Source organism: Pipistrellus kuhlii, unplaced genomic scaffold (genome assembly GCF_014108245.1).
Source record: "Pipistrellus kuhlii isolate mPipKuh1 unplaced genomic scaffold, mPipKuh1.p scaffold_m20_p_4, whole genome shotgun sequence".
NCBI classification, from domain to species: domain Eukaryota; kingdom Metazoa; phylum Chordata; class Mammalia; order Chiroptera; family Vespertilionidae; genus Pipistrellus; species Pipistrellus kuhlii.
This window is the reverse complement of record NW_023425540.1, coordinates 63,061,180-63,083,918: the sequence shown is the minus strand read 5'-3', so window position 1 is coordinate 63,083,918 and position 22,739 is coordinate 63,061,180. Positions and strand designations below refer to the sequence as shown.

The 22,739-nt window shown below is 35.6% G+C and overlaps 1 protein-coding gene across 13 annotated transcripts in view; it reads right to left on the bottom strand.

Annotated features, from left to right (window-relative positions):
- DMXL1 (Dmx like 1) overlaps positions 1-22,739 on the bottom strand; it is a 128,795-nt gene that overhangs the window by 33,853 nt on the left and 72,203 nt on the right. For 8 of the 13 annotated variants that reach the window (XM_036408871.2, XM_036408870.2, XM_036408862.2 and 5 more), the window contains 7 exons: positions 22,189-22,316; positions 20,939-21,187; positions 20,495-20,608; positions 12,572-12,750; positions 8,135-8,271; positions 3,750-3,835; positions 451-652 (listed from right to left, as the gene is read on the bottom strand). In XM_036408871.2, coding sequence (XP_036264764.1) covers positions 451-652; positions 3,750-3,835; positions 8,135-8,271; positions 12,572-12,750; positions 20,495-20,608; positions 20,939-21,187; positions 22,189-22,316 — 1,095 coding nt within the window. Of the gene's footprint in view, positions 1-450; positions 653-3,749; positions 3,836-8,134; positions 8,272-12,045; positions 12,201-12,571; positions 12,751-20,494; positions 20,609-20,938; positions 21,188-22,188; positions 22,317-22,739 lie in introns of those variants that run through there. The other 5 variants (XM_036408864.2, XM_045571865.1, XM_036408865.2 and 2 more) reach the window with 3 other exon arrangements.

Below are 22,739 nucleotides of genomic sequence, written 5' to 3'. Positions count from 1 at the left end.
AAGCAAGCACTGCACTGATTTACCTTTTTCACCTCACAAACAGCAATCCAGTTTGCTGGCTATTTTGAATAGCACTGCTTGAGAGTGGGTGCGTAAACTACAAGCCTGCCTTCCAGTTTTAAAAATAAAGTTTATTATGTAACAGCCATGCCCATTCACTTACTACTTACAATTCATAGTTGCTTTCACTATACAAGAATGGCAAGGCTGAATAGTTGCCACAAGAACTGTAAGGTCCCCAAAGCCAAAATATTTACTTATTTGGACCTCTGCAGGAAATATTTGCTACCCTCAGGTCTATAATACGCATTACACAAAGACAAAGAGATGAGCCTAAAAGAGCATATTATACATAAAAATACTTAAATATTTTTTCTTCAAATACTACCTGAACCCACTCTCGATTTAGTAAAACTCATACTTAAAAACAATATCCATAGTAAAACCTACTTGAAAGGAGTGTTTGTAGGTTCCAGCAAAGCTTTATGGCGGAGAATTGCAGGACCTGCAGACAAACTCTCTTCAGAAGTATAACTTGCAATATAGTTTTGAGGGGGCCCACCATGGACTTCAAGTCGTCGGAGAAGAACTTGTTCCCAACATTGAAGAGTTTTTAGAACTGCGTGACAAAGTGGTGAACTAACAGGAAGCTCTAAAATGAGAAAATAAAATTGACCCACATTTATCTTCTGTAGTAAAATGCTATATATATTCAACTGTAAGAATGACTTAGATATTAACACACATTTCGTCAGAGGTGATGTGAAAGAGGAGGGCATAGAATTCTAGAGTATAAAAAAAGGATACCACTCAGCTGGTTTGGCTAACTGGTTGAGCGCCAACCTCTAAACTGGAAGGTCAATGACCAGGTTACAGGCTTGATCCCTATTAGGGAGCATGCAAGAGGCAACTGATCAATGATTTTCATCATTGATGTTTCTCTCTCTCTCCCTCTCCCTTCCTCTCTAAAAGCAATTACAAAAAATAAGTATTTTAAAAAAGGATATCATAAATCTGTGTAACATTTCAACGTAATTAGGTGGCCAAGGACAATAACCAAAAATGGGCAATCTGCCAAGACCGGTTTGGCTCAATGGATAGAGCTTCGGCTTGGGGACTGAAGGGTCCTGGGTTCGATTCCGGTCAAGGGCATGTACCTTGGTTGTGGGCATATCTCCAGTAGGGGGTGTGCAAGAGGCAGCTGATCGATGACTCTCTCTCATTGATGTTTCTAGCTCTCTATCCCTCTCCCTTCCTCTCTGTACAAAATCAATAAAATATATTTTTTAAAAAATGGGCAATCTAAGTCAAAATTACATCAAAGATTTACAACTACTACTTGGAGTAATATTTATGATGTAATTTAAATGACTGCTATGTCAATTACTGCTTTTGACTTTAATTTCACATAAAATTTTTTACCTGAATGTTATAAAACTACTAGAGGCCTGGTGCACAAATTTGTGCACAGGTAGGGTCCAGCCGACCCAGCTCTGATTAGGGCAGATTGGGGCTGAGCCTGTAGGGAGGAGGAGATGGCAGAAGGTTGACAGGCCAGCCCACCCTTCAATTGGTGTTGCGGAGCTGACCTGGGTGGGGCCAGGCCAAGAGGAGGGGCTGTGGGCAGTGGGCTGGCTGGTTAGGGGGTACTGATCAGGGGCCAGCAGCCTGGGGGAGGGGCCATGGGTAGTTGGTCAGTGGGGCCCTGCCCCTGATGGGATAGGGGGCTGATCTGGGGTGGGGACAGGTGAGGGGAAGGGCTGCAGGAGGTTGGCAAGCCGGCCCTGCCCTCTATTGGGGAGGGCAGGCTGGGGGGAGGGGCTGCTGGCCAATCAGGGTGGTGAGGGCACATCAGGTATATGGCCAGCCAGGGAGAGGGGCTGCAGGAGGTTGGCCAGCCAGCCCCACTCCCTATTGGGGTTGAAGATTCCATCAGGGGCAGGCAGGCCTGGGGGGAGGAGCTATAGGCCTATAGTGATGGGGAGGGCTGATCAGAGGCAAGGCTGGCTGGGGGGAAGGGAGGGGACACTTAGAGGCCCTTTTTTTTTTTTTTTTAATTTATTTTATTGATTTTGTACAGAGAGGAAGGAAGAGAGAGAGTTAGAAACATCAATGAGAGAGAGTCATTGATCAGCTGCCTCTTGCACACCCCCCACTGGGGATATGCCCGCAACCAAGGTACATGCCCTTGACTGGAATCGAACCCGGGGCCCTTCAGTCCCCAAGCCCACGCTCTATCCATTGAGCCAAACCGGTCCCGGCCAGAGGCCCACTCTTGATCAGGGTGGGAGAGTTTGATCAGGGGCAGGCCGACAGTAGGGAGTGGTCGTGAGGTTGGCTGGCTGGCCCCACCCTTGATTGGGCCTGTTTGCTGGCCACAGTGAGCATCATAGCAACTAGTCGTTATGGTTTTTATGGCTGATATGGTCACTGGTTTTTTATATATATAGATGTCTGGGAAGAAAATTAATTGCTTTAACCTTTTTATCAGCCCAATGTCTGTATAGCATATAACTACAATTTGCTTAGAAAATTAGATAATTCACAAAAGTTAAAAAAAAATTATGTAATACTATGAAATGCAGCACCTTCCAGTTCTACACTTCTATACTCTTGAATCCTAATCCTATTCTCAACTTTTAGCTCTTTACCTACAAAAATCTAAACATGCTCATACTGCTTTTTTTTTTTTTTTTTAATATATTTTATTGATTTTGTGTAGAGAGAAAGGGAGAGAGATAGAGAGTTGGAAACATGGATGAGAGAGAGTCATCGATCAGCTGCCTCCTGCACACCCCCTACTGGGGATATGCCCGCAATCAAGGTATATGCCCTTGACCGGAATCGAACCCGGGACCCTTCAGTCCCCAAGCCTATCCATTGAGCCAAACCGGTTTCGGCTCATACTGTGAATTCTTAATCTTTTAATTTTAGAAATGACCTTCTGATATACTGCTATAGAATATAAGAATAAACTTCTCTCTCCATCATTCCAATATAATCACATAATAATTTTTTTATTAAATTGGCATTTTAGTTTACACACACACACACACACACACACACACACACACACACACACACACATATATATATATATATATATATATATATATATATATATATATATATATAAAATACAGATCACAGATGAACCCCTTAGTATCCTAACATGCCTCTTTCTTTCCTATACTACGTTTCCTCCCTTGGAGTTAATCACTAACTTTTCGCATTTACTTAGTTTTCTATGTGTCTGTCTATCACTATTAAATCTCCCAATATCTCAGCTATGGCTATAAATACAGTCTCAATAAATTCAACCACATCAGATTCAAATTTCCTGGTTTCTTGTACTCCTAAGAGCACTAACAAGGTAGCAGACATATCTATAGATGGTTGGTTTAGTAAACAAAAACCTATCTTCTACAATAGGAAGTTATTTAACTTTTTCTCCATTATTTGAAAATATACAAAACAGTAAATCAAAAGCAAGGGCAATATTAATTCATGTTAAAATATTTTTTAGCCCAGCTAGTATATATATCTCAATGGTTGAGCATCAGACCATGCACCAAGAGGTTACCAGTTTGATTTCCAATAAGGGCACATGTTTAGGTTGCAGGCTTGTTCCCCAGAAGGGGGCATGTAGGAGGCAGCCAATTGACATTGATCTCTCATCAATGTTTCTCTCTCTAAAGAAAAATAATAAAAATATATTTTAAAAAACAAATAAATAAAATATTTTTTACCTGCAAGATCATGACCTGCAAAGGGATAGAAAGTCTTCAAGTTGTTGAGTACCAATTGCACCATTGCCAAGCGCATCAATGACCAACTAGAAATAAAGCCAACAGTAGATTTGTTAATTTTTACTCAGGGATTTATAAGAGTAACCACTCTCTGACCGAACAATTCCACTACTAGTAATTTATCCCGATTATATACTTCCACAAAAGCAAAAAGAAAACACATATGCATGTAGTACTCAAGTCTGCATTATCTACAATAGCAAAAGACTAGAAACAATCAAATTATACATCAAGAGGGTACTGGTTAAATTATCTAAAGCTCTGTAACAGAATATTAGGTTAGCCATTTTTAATATGTTAAGTGCCCAGCCTGTTTTGTCTTCCAGAGGGAAAGTATAGTGTCAGTCACCAGTGACTGACAGGGCCTTAATGTGTTAAAGAATGTTAAAGAAATTATCTTTAAGTATTAATATGGTGTGAACTCCAGTACATATTGACAAAATTTACAGGACACTACATAAAGTATGCTACCTAAAGGGGAAATATATGATTTCACACGTACACACACATGCTTAATTCTGCAAACAGAAAAATAAGCCAGAAATTGGAGGCTGTAGAAGAGAAATTAGCTGGAAGAGAGAAATGGTGAGACTTCTGATTTCACATTTCTATACAGCTTTATGTTTTTACTAAACCCCCGGTGCACAAAATTCATACATGGGGGGGAGAGGGTGGTGGTGTCCCACAACCCAACCTGCACCCTCTCCTATCTGGGACCCCACCGGGATCAGGTCTAAACGGGCAGTTGGACATCCCTCTCACAATCTGGGACTGCTGGCTCCCAACTGCTCACCTGCCTGCCTTCCTGAGTGCCCCTAACCACTTCTGCCTGCCAGCCTGATTACCCCCTAACCACTCCCATGCCCCGCTTGACTGATGTCTAACTGCTTCCCTGACAGTTTGTTTGCCCCTAACTTCCGTCCTCTTCCAGTTTGGACACCCCTAACTGCCCTCCCCTGCAGGGTTGATTGCCTCTAATTGCCCTTCTTTGTAGGCCTGGTCCCTCTCAGCTATTCTCACCTGGTACCTTCCAACTGCACTCCCCTGCTGGCCATCTTGTGGGGGCCATCTTGTATCCACATGAGGGCAGCTATTGTGTGTTGGAGTGATGGTCAATTTGCATATTGCTCTTTTATTAGATAGGACAGAGGCCTGGTGCACAGGTGGGGGGCAGCTGGTTTGCCCTGAAGGGTGTCCTGAATCAAGGTGGGCGTGGGGTGGCCTGAGCAAGGGGCCTGTGGTGGTTTAGAGGCCAGCGACTCCCCCTGGCAATCCAAGCTGACACCCTGGTATCTGGAATTTATTTACCTTCTACAATTGAAACTTTGTAGCATGGAGCAAAGCCAAGGCTCCTGCTCGCTCTGTAGCTGGCAGCAATTTCTGTTTGGATTTGTTTACCTTCTATATTTGAAACTGTGTAGCCTTGAGTGGAGGTCTAGGCCAGCAAGGGCAGGCAGAAAGCTTGGCTTTCTCCATTGCCAGAGAAACCCAACTCTCCTTCCTGCTTTCTGTGGCTGAGCCATCTTGGTTGGGTTTATTTACATACTCGCTCTGATTGGCTGGTGGGTGTGGTTGATGGGCATGGCTTGTGAATGTAGTGGAGTGATGATTAATTTGTATATTGCTCTTTTATTAGGTAGGATTGTTAAATATTTCAGCTTCTCTTTTATTTCAAGTGACACATTTATTTCTTAGAGTAATGGGTTTTTATTTCTTTCAGTTGTGGTAAACAAAACAAATCATAAAATTTATCATCCTAATTATCAAGCATACAGTTCAGTTGCATTAAATATATATTTATATTGTGTAACCATCTGTTTCCAGAATCCTTTTCATCTTGTAAAACTGAAGCTCTATATCCACTGAGCAACAATTCTCCATTTCCATCTTCTCCTAGCCCCTGGCAACCACCATTCTATTTTCTGTCTATGAATTTGATTTCTCTAGGTATCTCATATAAGTAAAATTATACAGTACTTTTCTTTTTGTGGTTTAATTTGCTTAGCATAATGTTGTTGAGATACATCCATGTCATAGTAACATGTATGACAATTTCTATACTTTTAAATATTGAATAATATTTAATTGTACATCTATATCACATTTTGTTTATGCATTTACCTGTTGATAGATACTCAGGTTGCTTCTATCCCACTGGCTATTATGAATAATGTTGTTATGAACATGGGTATACAAATACCTGTTTAATAACCTGCTCTGTATTCTTTTGGGTATATACCAGGAGTCAAATTGATGGAACATATAATTCTATTTTTAATTTTTGAGGAACTGTCATACTGTTTTCCATGATGACTGCACCATTTTACTTTCCCACCAACATTGAATAGGGTTCCAGTTTCTCACATCCTTGCAACACTTTTATTTTCTGGATGTGTTTTTTTTTCTATAGTAGCCATCTCAATGGGTGTGAGATCATCTTTCATAGTAATTTTGACTTGCATTTCCCTATTGATTAGCTATAGTGAACAATTTTTTTCATGTGCTTTTCAATAAAGGAGTACCTTCATTGGTCATTTGTATAACTTTTTTTGGAAAATGTCTATTCTAATCATTTGCTAGTTTTTAAATGAGTTGAGCTTTTGTTGCTGAGTTACACAGTTTGATTTTTGAGCCATGTTAATATTTCATATATTAAAAATTAGATAAACAGGAAGAAATCAACACTTTAATAAAATCAAGATAATATATCAGCACTCCTACATATAAGAATAATACTCATTGAGGGTGAATGTTTTGAACATTTATGATCCTTATCATATATGGAAATCATTTTTAAAACCATGATCATTGACATATTAGCATACTAATGTTTACTAAAAGACATTAGATTTTCTAGGATAAAACAGTGGGATTTATTTATATTAGGAAACAAAGGACAAAGGATAATCTGATAGCAACATTTCTGAGGACTAATAAAAAGTAAAGGTCACCTATGGAATTATTAAGAAAGGGAATTTACCAATTTCAATTAAAGAAATCTAAATTAAATGTGGTTATACTAGGTGTATCAGCTAATAATGCAGATTTTTTTCAATAAATGAAGTTACACATGTTGATAAATATGCGATTTGATATGTATGCTATTGTGTTGTATTGACAAGCTTCAAAACTTCATATATCAAATTTTCTGAAGGTGTTAACATCATTTTACACTTAAAAATGTTGAATTTTGTGCCAAAAAACAGCATTTGCGGAAAGTTTTAACTCATTATTTTGAAGAAAAGGTTATCGTATACTTCGGGAAGCTTATGATGAATATGCTCCATTTGGTTTAAATGCTTTAAAAGTGATGATTTTGATGTGAAAGACAAAGAATGTACAGGTCAACTGAAAAAGTTTGAAGACCAACAATTACAAGCACTATTGGATGAAGATGTGTGTCAAACTCAAAAACAACTTGCAGAAAGATTAAATGTTGATCATCAAACAATTTCCAATCATTTACAAGCAATGGGAAAGATTTTAAAGGAAGAAAAATGGGTGCCACATCAACTGAACGAAAGGAAAACCGAAAAGTCATCAGTAAAATGTTTCAATGGCACAAAACAAAGTCTTTCTTGCATCAAATTGTGACTGGCAATGAAAAGTGGATTTCTTTTGAGAATCCCAAATGCACAAAATCATGGGTTGATCCAGGTCAACCATCAATATCAACTGCTAGGCCAGATTGCTTCGGAAAGAAGACAATGCTCTGCTTTCGGTGGGATCAGGAAGGTGTGGTATATTATGAGCTTCTAAAACTAGGTGAAACCGTTAATTCTGATCACCACTGACAACAAATAATCAATTTGAACCACACTTTGATCATGAAATGACCAGAATGTTCCAGAAGACACGGCAAAGCACCATCACACACTTCAAAACCAGTTAAAGACACGTGAAAAGATCTTGCCTGAGAAATATTAACCCACCCGCTGTATTCGCCAGACCTTGCTCTTTCAGATTACCACTTGTTCTGATCGTTGGCATATGCACTGTCTGAGCAGCACTTCAAAACATATGAAGAAGTGGAAAATTGGGTCTCTGAATGGTTTGCCTCAAAACTAGACAAGTTCTATTAGAATGGTATCCACAAATCACCTGAAAGATGGGGGAAATGTGTAGCTAGTAATGGACATTACTTTGAATAAAACACTTTTGATGTTTCTTTTGAAATTATCATGTTTTCTTTGATTATAAAATCCGCATTATTAACTTGTATACCTAGTAAGTCCTAAGCCACTAGTTTCACATGTACTATTTTCAAAAATATCATATATGACATCATTTAAAAAAAACAAAACTTAACATTAAGTATCCCATACCTGTATGAATTTGAATTAGAATGCTCTTGGAGATGAAAATCTGAAGCTGAAACATCATATTCATCATCATCATCATCATCACTGTCCACACTCTCCTCTGAATCATATTCTCTACTTAGGGAAGGGGGTAAAAAAGGCTAAAATAAAAAAGTTACAGAATTGACCATGAACTATCTGATTTAATACTTTGAATTACATAGTCCAATATTAACAATTTATCCCATTTTCAGATATTTTGTTATAAGAAGTAAATCCAGCATTTAATTTTTTCCATTGATTTCTAGAGAGTAAAAGGGAGGAAGAAGGGAGAGGGGGGTGGGAGGGAGAGGAAGAGAGACAGAGAGATCGAGATCAATGTGAGAGAGATATATTGATTGGTTGTCTCCTGCATATGCCTCTACCAGGGCTGGGGAATCTGCAACTGAGGTACTTGCCCTTGACTGTGAATCAAACCCATGACCCTTTGGTCCATGAGCCAATGCTATAATCACTGAGAAAAACTGAACAGAGCTGCCTCTTTTTGCTTGACATTCTATGCCTTTGACATCACTTTACACAATTTCCTTACTTATTTATCCATTCAACAAAATTTTATCAGGTATCTACTGTGTTAAAAAAATAAAAAGCATCTTATATAATAAGAGGCTAATATGCAAATTGAACAAACAGCAGAACAACCAGACGCTATGATGTGCACTGACCACCAGGGGGCAGACACTCAATACAGGAACTAAGCCCTGGTGGTCAGTGTGCTTCCACAGGGGGAGCACCACTCAGCTAGAAGCTGGGCTCATGGCTGGTGAGCTGCAGTGGCAGTGGCAAGAGCCTCTCCTGCCCCCACTGCAGCACTGAAAACCTCTCGGAGGACATCCCCCAAGGCCTAACTTATAAATTCATCTTTATCCTAGGTATGTATGTGTAGGAAAAAACAAAATATATGTAATTGTGATTTGAGCAACATGGGTTTGACTTGTCTGGATTTATTTACATGCAGATTTTTACTAGATCCACATAGTTCAAGCCTGTGTTATTCAAGGGTCAACTTTATTTTTAATCCATGGTTGGCAATTCATGTATGCAGCTGGCTGACTACAGTTGTACGTGAAAATTTTAACTGTGTGTTGTGTGTGTGTGTGTGTGTGTGTGTGTGTGTGTGTGTGTGTAGTGAGGGGCTGGTACCTTCTTTGGATTCAGCCTTCCACTGGGGTCTTGGAATATATTCCCCTCAGATAAGGACAACTACTGCACATAGTTTAAAAAAGTTGAATAAGAATACAAAGCAGAGTCTGGCCAGTATGGCTCAGTGGTTGAACGTCAACCTATGAACCAGGAAGTCACAGTTTTATTCCAGATCAGGGCACATGCCCAGGTTTCAGGCTAAATCCCCAGCCGATCAATAATTCTCTCTCACCACTGATGTTTCTATCTCTGCCTGTCCCTTCCTCTCTGAAATCAATAAAACCATATTTAAAAAAATAAAAAGCAGAGAAATAGAATAATTTAAAAATTTGGGGGGTTAAAGCAGGGTTTGGAATGGGAAACAGGAGAGCACATTTCTGCCCTGATGGAAGGAGGCAACAGAGAGGAGAGAACTGAAGGCAAAGCAGAGTATAGAAAAAAAGGCAAACATGGGATTCAGAATAAAAATGGAGTCTTTGATAGGAAGTCTCTTCATAATAAGAGGAGGAAAGAAGATGATGAAAGGAAATACAGTTATAGCTTCATGACAGGATGATAAAAGAGTTTTGTCTAAATCTATTTTTTAAAGACTTAAGAGATGAGGTCATCAATTAAGAATGAGAATGAAGCCGAAACCGGTTTGGCTCTGAGCATCGGCCTGCGGACTGAAGGGTCCGGGTTCGATTCCGGTCAAGGGCATGTACCTTGGTTGTAGGCACATCCCCAGTCGGGGGTGTGCAGGAGGCAGCTGATCTATGTTTCTCTCTCATCGATGTTTCTAACTCTCTGTCCCTATCCCTTCCTCCCTGAAAAAAAATCAATAAAATATATATATATTTTAATTATTAAAAAAAATGAGAATGAAAGTGTGGGAAGTTTGAAAAGTTATACAATCTTGGGTCTAGGGAAGCTTAATAAAGAAACAAAGCAGGGAAGACAGAACTTCTGGAACAACTGAGTAAAGAGGTTTGGTAAATCTTCTTCCCAAAAAGCAATAATAAAATTGCACAAAATTTTCAAAAATAATCATTTAAAGATATTAAAAAGTGACCAAATGCATATAACTCATTAAAAAAATATAAAAAATATCTACTGAATCTCTGGTAAAGCAGTCAGAATCTGGCATGTTAGCCAGGGGTTACCCTCCTCCCCACCCCTGCCACTCTGTGGTACAATTGTTCTATCAGGGCCAGAAGGGCAGTCTGTGAGGAATAAGAACTCTGCTTCTTAGCCAATGGAGGCTGACTTTAATAAAATTTCCCTACTTAGTGGCACTGTCAAAAACAACAGATATCTCAATAATAAACATTTAGGGAAAGCTAACATCTCATCTATCCTGAGGCTGTGATACCGATTGGGGCAAGAGTAGACCAATCAGAAATTTAATAAGAAGATTAGGTACAAGAAGAACATGTTAGTCAAGAACCCTATATCCAGCAATCTATGCTTCAAAAATGAAGACGAAACAAAGACATTCAATGAATAATTGTGCAAATGTCCTTCTTTACAATGAAGCATAAAAGATAAGAGAAAAATAAAAATCGCTGCTTAACAGGCCAGGGGGACTGGTGTCAAGAGATAATAGGGAGATGTCAATTAATACAAGGAAATAAAGAGAACACGCAGAAGCTAAGGATATAAGGAATTAGTCTGATCACAGGAGAAGATATATACAGCAGGACTTGCGTGGAATTAGTGCAGGAATGTAAAAATGTCTAAGCAAAGCAATCTTAATAATCAATGGAAAATTACAAGAGTCTGCTACTGTTAAAAATATTTGTCAATACAAGCTCTTATGGTCAGCTAGGAAAATAAAAAATATAAAAAATATTTATTTCATAAACTGTAAAGCGTTAGAAACATTGAGAATTAAAGTACTTTATATTTTTGAAAAAAATTTATTGAGTACTTGTCTTCTAAAACAATAAAGCATTTTTTCTAATCTTGACAAACTGTCATAATCCTATCTAAGTTTGTATCAGCTTCCAACATTTTATGCTATGTGCTTTCAATGTTGTGAAACATTACCCAGAGTTTCTTTAACAGGAAGGTGTTTTTTGTTTGCTTGTTTGTTGCTCATTTCACTATCTGTGGGACATTTTATCTTTTGTCACATTTTCCTCATTTATGTTGCTAAATTGGCCTTAACTAGATTTCTCTAGCTGCAGATCTAGAGTCTTTTATATAACATATATAGTAAAGTCAATAATTCCAAAGTTAATTTTTCATAACTTTACATTTGATTTTAATTTTCACTTCTAGTACTATCCTTTTCATACTTTTTGTTGCCCTTTCATCAATGTCAGCCAATTCCCTCTTCTAATTATCCAATTTTATAAAATGTCACTTGGAGACAAGGAGGCAGGACACAACTCTTTTTCCTGTCTGTATATGAACTGAACAACAGATACTAAATAACCAACCAACAGCTCACTTTGAAAGAACTGCTATGGTTAGTCACTGATCATGAAGTGCACCTATTATTTTCCTTTTTAAAAAAAATATATTTTATTGATTTTTTTAGAGAGAAGGGAGAGAGATAGAGAGCCAGAAACGTCGATGAGAGAAAAACATCAACCAGCCGCCTCCTGCACACCCACCACCGGGGATGTGCCCGCAACCAATGTACATGCCCTTGACAGGAATCAAACCTGGGACCTTTCAGTCCGCAGACCGAAGCTCTACCACTGAACCAAACCGGTTTTGGCTGCATCTGTTATTTTCATTGTAATGTGTGGACTGAAAAGCCAGCAGGGAACTTTGTACTTGATGTAATTACTCATATTTAACATACTGTGTTAACTTAAACTTGAATCATGTTGTTGAGGGGCTAATGTTATTTAATTAAACAGATGAAATTTGTGTATATTAACCAATGCAGGGCTGCCTGTAGTATAGAGAAAAAAAAATGAGAATATGGATGGCAGTTTAACTTCTTACAGTCAAGTACATTGTTTCTTAACTAATTTATCTTACTACCAAGTACATTGGTATTAAGGTGTTAACTAATTTATCTTTTCATCTTAATAAGAACTTCATAAAAATGCAAAAAATCATAACTTAACAAGGAACTGCCTTAAAACTGGTTGGAAATATAGGCAAAATATTTGTTTTTTTGGGGGAATGTAGCCTGATAAAATGAAAATTTTCTAAACCACAGTGGGAAAACATTTGGAAGCACCAATAATTACACTCATTTTAAACACTTTCATTTCCACTTAACTGTGCAAATATTGATCTGGACAGCACTTTCATTACCTTGGCTATGAAATAGTCCCAGATACTGAGCTCAGGTGGGATGAACTTCTCTTTGACTGTCAATGACTCCTGGCTCACTGGAGGTGAGGAAGAGGTCCCTGGGGTAGATTCTCTGCCAGACACTTTTGATGGCCTAAAACGTGTGTTCTGTTTCTCTCCTTCTTCCACTAGAGAAGAAACTAATAAGTACAAAGTAAAGTATTATTAAGTATTATTTTCATTGTATAAGACCTAAGGCTAACTATAAATAAGTATACACACAAAACTAAGATTCTTATTATGATAGTAAGGCAAGAAAATTGATAGAGGAAGTGAGACAAAAACTACCTTGAATTTACCTCACTGTCTGTTGACTCATGCATTGTATATGTAGGTGGTAGGATATAATATCTGCTTGTAAATGAGCCCCACATGATAGGAAATTATCTACATTGTTGTTTGTTTTTTTAAAGAACATCATGGTAACAAAAAAGAATATCATGGGATGTCAATGTTAATTAAAGGCAACAACTCAGGAGATTCTTCAGTAATCACTGGCCTTTTATCTACATGTAAAACTACATTTTCAATGAAAATTAAAAAATTCAAATGCATAACTAATTAAACTGACTCAGACTTTTAGAAATGGTTTGAAAATGGAATTTTGTAGTCAATGGAATAACAAAAACGTAGAATATGTAATCTCTATTGTTTTAACTTCAAAACACTTAACAGTTAGTATTCTTTTAGTATTTTAACTTAGAATATTAAAGGAATTAGCATATGCAAATATTTAATGAACACTAAGTCACATATACAAATCACCAGTGAAGAATCAAGGATCTCCTAGACACGGGTATGATCTGATAGGCAAACACCACCACATTACTGCACTTGAATATTCTCCTTCAATGGTTCCAGTGAGCATGTATTTACCTCCCAAATGAATGCAATAATTGTGCTATAATAAATTTTATCTTATTGTCTGAAGCTACTTCGCTTGCATAAACAGCATGCTCATGCATTATATCAAGCTACAGCCAAGCTCAGTTTAACAGAAAAATTTAGTAATTTCAGAAAAAGGAAATTAAGTTAAATAAAATTAATATTCTAAGACATGGCTAGAAAGTGGTATGATTATTACATAATCTTTCAAAAGGTTTTAAAAGGAACTATTAAATTAAATGTATACTTTTTTCTCTGTTCTTATTAGTAATTGATAATTAACAATCACTTTTCCAATATACTGTTTGCATACATTTACTTATATTCTAAAACTTAAACAGTGATTTTTCCAAATTCTCATTAAGTACAATATTCAGGATATAAATGTTTTTTGTTTTTTGTTTTTACTTTTCAAATAATGGCTACGGTTTAACATAAATTTATCATTTAACATGACTATTTTGCCTTTGTTTTTAAATTATTAGATGGCTTCATAAAAGCTTTGGAGATCTCTGGGAAATAAAATTTTCTAACAATGCTAAATTAATAAACGTCATAAAAATGTAGATTAAAAAAACACACGTAAGAGGGTTTTTAAAATGAGAAAACATTTTAAGTTATAGTCTGTGAACCCAGATAGGCAACATGAAAATAAGAGATTAACCACAGTCGGGGAAAATATTTAAAATTACGGACTCAATCCCAGAATTATAGAACTATTTATCAAAATACTATTAATAAATAAGGACAATAGGGGGGAACATGACAAACAAGTTCATATTACTGAATGTTATACTATCTGAAATGCTATAAAAAAAATAACCTGAATGATGTTCCTAGCAAACAAATGGTTTGTAACTTGTCATTAGGGTAGATGCTCCCTCTCCACCCTCAATTTGCAGCAGGACCTAAAATAATTTTATATTTAAATCATGTTGGGTTAGAGTGATCATGAAACTTAAGGGCAGCAATAGAAACAATTTGGCTATTGAGTACTCACTGTTTCTTTTTGAAAATGCTAATAAATAAGTATCAAAGATTTCTGCCATTTGGGAGGGCATGTATGGGAGTGGGAGGGCAATGGAAAGATATGTACACATATAATAAAAGATAGTTGATTAAGAAGAAAAAAGATTTCTGCCATTCCTTGTTTAAAAACTAATGCTACAGTTCCATTATTAACGAGGTAAATGGCTACTTTACTAGTGATAAAAGAAAAAAAAATAGTATTAGGGAGAAGTGAAAAAGAACTTTAGGTATAGAACTTATGAATTAAAAAAAATAAATTTCTTAGTTGCTTTGGATTCACAGAATATACTTTTGAAAAGTGGGCTTCCATGACCAGATTGTGGACTGAACATACAAGAAGCCCTATCTTCATCCTTAACACATTCTGCAGTGGTTTCCTTAGAATTATTGAAGTAACACACAAAAGAACTCAAAACAGAAATTGAGAATGGTTGAGGCTACATATAAGGAATGGACATGGCAGATACAAAGAAGTGAGAAAGACAATTTTTTTTATTGTTAAGCTCTTTTCTACTGCTGATTTTTACCACATACTTATGCTGCTTTCATTAAAATTAAAACATAAGGAAGGATAATAAGTTAACACTTTTCCAGGTTATTATTTTAAATAAAATCAGCTCTAGCCGATGTGGCCTAGTGAACAGAGTACTGGCTGTGGACTAAAGGGCCCCGTGTTTGATACAGCAAAATATTCTGAACCTAGACTTAAAGGTTATTTCTTTCAAAAACTGACCTCAAATTAACCAACAGAACCATATCATTCTCCACTTCTCAATCTAAGGCACCCTTATCTATAGGGCTATTCATGAGTGTGCCAGAGTGTGCATAAAGCTTTAAGAGGCATATATCCTGAACTTTCAAATTTAGGTCCAAATTAATTTTGGGGGGGAATATATTCATTCTCCTTTATCATTTGGGGTGTGAGTACTACAAATGTATGTGAACATAAATTAAGTATAAAACAAATTCTCAAAATTCTATGTAAAACGTGATTTTACAAGTAAACTTCAAATGATAATAAAAGGAAAAGACAAAATCAGGAGATTAAATAAGCATTGAATTTAAGGTACTTCTTAATCTTCATAGAATAAAATTAATGATAAAATAAAGTCTGGCAGGTGATATTATCAGGTTTTACTAAGACTATTGACTCTCAAGATCTTCCTAGGATCAATACTTCAAACAGTACCTTGAACCTGCTTCATAAATGTCCATAAAAATGAACTGATTTCTTAACAGAAAGCAGTGATCTGTGTCTCCAAACCACAGAGCAAGGTAGTCTCCAAGGCAGTTGGTGTCAAAATGGTTCAGTGAAATATGGAAGGAAAATATTCAGATTTATTTTTTTAATAAGTACAAGTGGGGAAGGAGAAAGCAAAGGAGAGAAAAGGGTAAGAAGGGAAGAGAGAAAAGAAGAGAGGAGTAGTGGATAAGGAGGAGAAGGAAGTTGAGGGAAAGAAAAAGGCAAAAGGGGAAGGAAAAAGGAAAAGGGCAGGCAGAAGTAAAAAAGAAGGGAAGAAGAAAATAAAAATTCTCACTGTTTAATATCTGGATCAACAACAGTACATGTTTTTATAGATAAATAATGTACATATCTTGGGGTTTTGCTCAAGATGTTTCAAGGAGAGGGTTATGCAATTTAAAAAATGTGGAGATCACTGCCCTCAAGTGCTACTTTTCAATCACCCTGCTGGCTACAGTATGATTCTGTCTGTAGGATTTCAGCTCAAACTCAACAGACTTACTAAAAATTTGAATGGAGTATAACAGGGTGAGGTAAAATAGGTTTATAGTTGTTTTTATGCAAAATAATATAATAATTCATAATAAGAATAAACTGTGTTTCATGTACTCACAAATGTAAACTTACTTTTGCACCACCCTGTCTATACAACAAAATACTATTCAGGTGAACAAAAGAAGAAAATCCTGTCACATGTTAAAACACAGATGAATCTTTGAAGACATTTCACTAAGTGAAAAAAGACAGTTACAAAAAGGCAAATATTATAAGACTGCCCTATATGAAGTAACTAAAGTAGTCAAATTCATGGAAACAGAAAGTAGAATGGTGGTTGCCAGGGGATGGTTAAAGGGATTAGGGTAAGTTTTTATGGCATATAAAGTTTCAAATTTGTAAAATGAAAAAGTTCTAGAGATTTGTTTCATAGCAAAGTGAAAGTACTTACTACTACTAAATTGTACATAGTTTAGGTAGTATATTTTATGTGTTCTTGACCACATTATAGGTTTATAATAAAGAAATACATTAAAACTACTTTGGTGCAGTACTTAGGACTATCAGAAATATATTAGGAAAATGGGATTAGACACAGAGATCACATACTTAATCTCAGTAAGAGCAAGGGAGTCTCGGTAAGAGCTGAAATGTTTCATAAAAAAATATTTATCTGAAAAATTTTACACATGCATGACTTAGTGTTTTCTTAATCTTCTATGCTTTCTCTACCTTTATTATCTAAGTATTTGCTTTTCTCACTAGTTATGAAATAAATCTAATGCTTTTAAAACTTTAAAATTTGTACCATATGACTCTCAATGCAAAGTCTGTCCAAGGATTCTAACCAAAAAATATATTCCCTTTTCTAGTATAACTAGTTATTTTGCAGTGAATCAGATAATTACAAGTGTTTGGCATATTCAACTATGTTTTAAATAGCTGATTTTATTTTTTACTAGAGGCCTGGTGCATGAAAATTCATGCAATGGAGGGGAGGGGTCCCTCAGCCTGGCCTGCCCCCTCTTACAGTCCAGGAGCCCACAGGAACAGGAGACAACCTGGAGATCAGGGTAAGGCAACGTCCTCACCACAACTCTGCTGCTGCCCCGGCCAGCAGCACAAGCCTCGGCCAGCCCTGGTTATCTGAACCTCGAGTGGCCCTGGGCGGCTGGGCAGCCACCATCCAAGGCTTGCCTGAACCTTGGGCCGGCCCTGGGCAGCTGGGGGGCTGAGGGGACTGGAAGACTCTGGAGGCAGGCACACAGGGTGGGCCATGCCATGCTGCGCGCCTGCTGTCCCAGCGGGGCTGAGGGGACTGGGCTCCGCCATCTTTGAGGGTGTGGCAATCAATTAACATACTACCTCCTCATTGGCTTTGGGCGCTGCCATCTTTGTGAGATGTGGTGGTCAATTAGCATATTTCCTTTTTATTAGATAGGATTGTAAATATATTGATGTACAATCATTAAATACAGAATTCACAACTTTTATTTTATACAAATAAATGGAAAAAAGCAAAACATCTGTATTTTCTGATCTGTATTTAATATAAATAACCAAATGTCAAAGATACTTTAAAATATCTAGAACGTCATTAGCAGTCTTGTGGTAAAAATGAAAAAAATAAGATGTTTACTCATTTTATATTTTATTTTTCATTCTCAATTTGGAGACATTAAAATCATTACTGTAAATTTATCAAGATAAACAATTCACAATTCTTATAATTGCAAATATAACAAAATAAAAAAACTTTAAATATTTTTATTTGCTATAAAATATGCAATGAAAAGCAAAAGTATGGATTTCTAACTGTTAGCAGAAAAAAACTTAATTTTTTGAAAATTTTTATTACTCAGTTGATGGTCTACCTTGAAAATTAACCATAACAACGAAATAATTCAGAACACCATGAACATATACCTGCACTATAATTTTAATTAATTAGAAAGTAATAAATCCTTCATTAACATATAATTGAAGTCTGAAAAGCAAATTAAACTTTTTTAAAAATACATTACTGATATACATTAACATGTTTGCTGAGAATTTTGCCTGCCAAGCTAACATCTAAAAAAATCATCTACCATTTCATATATTACAAAGTTTAAGTCATAATTAAATGTTTAAGTCACTAAAAGAATTAGTACACTGTATTATAAACATGTAGAAAGAAATATAACTTAGTTTATGAAACCATTATTTCAAAGAAAATTAAAATGAAGATTTATACCAGAACAAGAAAATTGTGACTTTTAAAGTACTCTCATAGTACTAAGTTTATGAAAAACACTTTTTTAAAACACAGATTTTTAGGGGTTCCAAGCATTTATTTCATTTTGAATATACCATACTTTGACACTGATTAAGCTGTCAGGAAAATGAAATACTCCTATAGAGTTGTCAGTTTTCCTTTGGCCAAATTTGTATAGTAAAAATTAAAAATATATATTAAGTTTTGCTGCACTCAGAACAATTTTTCTAAAACACATTATTTTATACGCTTGGTCAACAATGTATACTGAATATATGTGCAATTACACACTTGGGACATTATAGTTATGTTTAACAGTAATTCAAACCTGCATGAATGCTTGCTTACAACATAAAATTTATCAGGCTGCTGTGCTGCTTCAGTTAGTGAGTTTGCAGAACAACATAATATTGCCTTCAAAAACAGAGATTTCAGAACTCTGCCTTATGTTGAAAGTCACTCATACTTGTTTCTTGTTTTGGTTGACTTTCTATTCTCAGATTTTCTCTCTCCTAGTGTCAGTTGATTTGCTTCACTGTAGTGCTGCTTCTAATTACTATCTACTGTTTTCACTTCTTCCCCCTTTATCTCTGGTTTTCTACTTTCTTTCTTTTTCTACCTACTCCTTCTCAAACTAGATCAGCCTTGGAGCCATTAGACCTTTGGCTTCACTATTCAGTGATTATCCCTATTTTCTGGTTAGCAAACTGATGAATCATATAATTCATGTCTTCTGCAAATGCTGCTTTAGTTATTGTTGTATTCGGAATAGTTTGTGGGTTCTCAAAAACAGATGAGCATCACATAGCCTAAATGTGTCTACAACCAGCCCTACCACTAAGTGAACTATGTTTTAGGTATTCTATATTATTTGCCTGCCAGTGGTGGGATATAATTTATGACGGTATTTATGATGGGGTGTACTTGAAAGATAATTTATGTAATGATATTTCTCTCTAGCAACAATTAAATCTGAATAGCTAAACAAAGAATGACCTGCACTATGAGAAAGGTTTTTTATATATTTGTGTTCAGCAAAAATGGTTGAAACTGAGATCTAAATCCTAGCTAGTAAGAATGCATTTTTAATTTTTACAGGTATATGGATATTCCATAGCAAAAATTTATCCCTTTTTAACATTTCACATTAATAAGATCAATCTTAACAATGCTCTTCTCTTACAACACACCAAAAACAGTGCAAAAATTAACCTACCAATTATAATATTTAAAACTAATCTCAACAAAGCTATAAATTTTACTCCCTGTTAGACTTTTAAGTTAGACTTTTCCTTTTTTTATCCATATCAAAAAATAAAATAGAACAGGGAAATTATTCTTTAAAAATTATGAAAGAGAAGTGTTATGAAGATTAGAATATTTTTAAATTTAAAAGCAATATTATCACATATGGGCTAATAAATTACAAAAAAAACTTTTTAAAAAGGCAGAAGCATTATGAAGATTCTTTTTAGGTCAAGAAAGCAGAGTGCTTCTATCTTTGAATAAATACATATAGTTTCAATATTAGAAAGTTTAGAAAAGAGGAAACAATTATTTAAAATATTTACTTTTCAGGTATTATAGAACACTTAGAAATCCAAAACTCCTAATGTCCAGAATCATAATATGCAAAACATGAAGCAGCGTCATTGAAATTTTTTCCTATTATTTCAAGCCATAGTTTGATTAGGCATGATTAGCTGCGACATTTATTTCCATACATTTAAAAAATGTCAAAGTGGAAGGGATATAAAACATCAAAAGAATTTTTAAAAGAATAAAAATGCAGAAATGATTTTCTAATATACTGATCATTTTTTAAATCAAAAGTATGGCTTGCTTAAAATAAATTTTCAATTTTCTATAATAAGTGCCAAACAAAACAAAACTGGCCCACTGTATCCCAAACCCCTCCAAAACAACACAAAGCAAGCTGGACTGTAAAAGCCTATTTCTAAAGCTAGTATCTTGCCTGCAAGACTGGGAGGGCTATGAGAACTGAAGGCTGAAAGAGCTTTGGAAAAGCCCACACATTCCATGGAGAATACCACTACCTGGTGGGGGCTAGGCATAGCAAAGTGCCTTCCTGCCAAAGAAAGAAGAGAGAATCTGTATTTGGAATAGAACAAAAACCAATGTTACGTATTATTTCAATAGTAAAAGATTAAAGAAAATTACAGTAGATAGTCCTAATCACTGGTACATGAGTATCTTAAAGTTTGAAATTGCACCAGTAACTTCATACTGCATTTTCACCATAAAACTATTGGTTCAGAATTTAAGAACATGGTCTGTATCAAATCTTTCTATAAATAAATTGAAATGTATTTACATTTGACAAAGTTACCATTCTGATAAATAAATGAAGCTTCAGTCTTTAATAAACAACAACACATAAAACAAATTAAAAACTAACCGGGTAATGCTTTTGAGTGTGTCTGTTCTTTGCTGGAAACATGTGCACCTCCACCAAATACAGCAGACCACATTTTTTCATTTAGAGGATGTGCCACAATCCGAAATAGTTCATTACTAGAATGTGTTGCCAATCCATGGATGAAGAGACTAAGATACACTGCTGTGAGAATTTCACATAGCAAAATTGTAAGCCCTGACTGGGCTTCCTCACCAGAAGAATTCGAAAGTCGAATTAGAGAAGTTATTCCTAGAACAAACAACAAACACATACAACTGACAATAAATTTTAATAAGTAATTAACTACATTTTCGCATTTAAAAAAAAAACTTTATTACATTAGGATTAAAACATTTTCTTCTCTAAATTCATAGATGAGTAGAGGTCACTATAGGTTAATGCATAATTCTGAACTTTTGTCCAATTTAGAGAAACTCTGTAATCTGATTCAAATATGATAGATAAGCACTGGCTGGCATACTCAGTGGTCAGAGTGTAGGCCTGCTCACCGGAGGGTCACAGGTTAGATTTTCAGGTTCAATTCTCAGGTCAAGGGCATACACTGGGTTTCATGTTCAATTCCACACACACCTCCCCCACCCAGGGATACATGCAGGAGGCAACCAATCAATGTGTCTCTCTAACTCTCCTCTCTTTCTCTCCTCCCATCCCTTCCATCTCTCTAAAAAAAAATCAATGAAAAAAATAACTCCCTCCTTGGGTGAGGATTGAAAAAAACAAAAAACAAAAAATAATCCAGCTGGTGTGGCTTAGTGGTTAAGGATCAATCTAAGAACCAGAGGTCATGATTCAATTTTCAGTCAGGGCACATGCCCAGTATGAGGGTTCAATTCCCAATAGAAGGCATGCAGGAGGCAGCCAATCAATTATTCTCTCATCACTGATGTTTCTCTCCCTCCCTCTCTCTTCCTCTCTGAAATCAATAAAAATATATTAGGAAATTTAAAAAAAAAACAAACCCTGATAAATGTAGTTACTATGATAAATATTTTTCTGCAAAATTATAAACAGTAATATAAATCATTTGAGTTACTTTATTATGATGATGAAGTAAATACTAAAATTAAGTAACTACATAATTTGTAATGAGTGGTAAATGCTGAACTGGTATCAATTCTAACAATATTTAATAATGATTATCATATAGCAAAACGCAACCAAACCTACATTTTCCTCATCTGATTAAATTCAAGCTAAGAAAAACTCAAACACATATAAATTATTTATACCTGGCCACTGAGCTGGTGATGTATTGGGGGTTATTGCTTCATCTAAGCTTCCTGTTTTCAAAGAATGTCGATGGGGAAGCAGAACTGTCTGATACATCATTCCAGTAAACTGATTTGTTTGAAATGAACTAAAAGAAGAAAACATTTAAGTAATAGTAATCTACAATGACCCACAATAACAACAACAATATGATAAAAACAATATACAATGATCTAAAATGAATTTCACATATAATATTCCATGTTTTATATCTAACTTCTATCTTAAATACAAATTTTTGTTTATCAATTATACTACTATTACATCTACACTGTATTCTATAGTCAAGTTTATATTAAAGTGTCCTTTAATTACAATTATGCAAACTTTCTAAATTAAAACACATGATAGGCTGTAAGTTTATTTATTTAGTGAAAGACAGAATATGTACAAATCAGAAAACTGAATTATTATTGACCACAAGTAGCAAACTTATACATTACACTTTAAAACCAAGTTATGTGGATGAAAACAAAGTCAATTTAGGTTTAATTTAATATATAATGGCCAG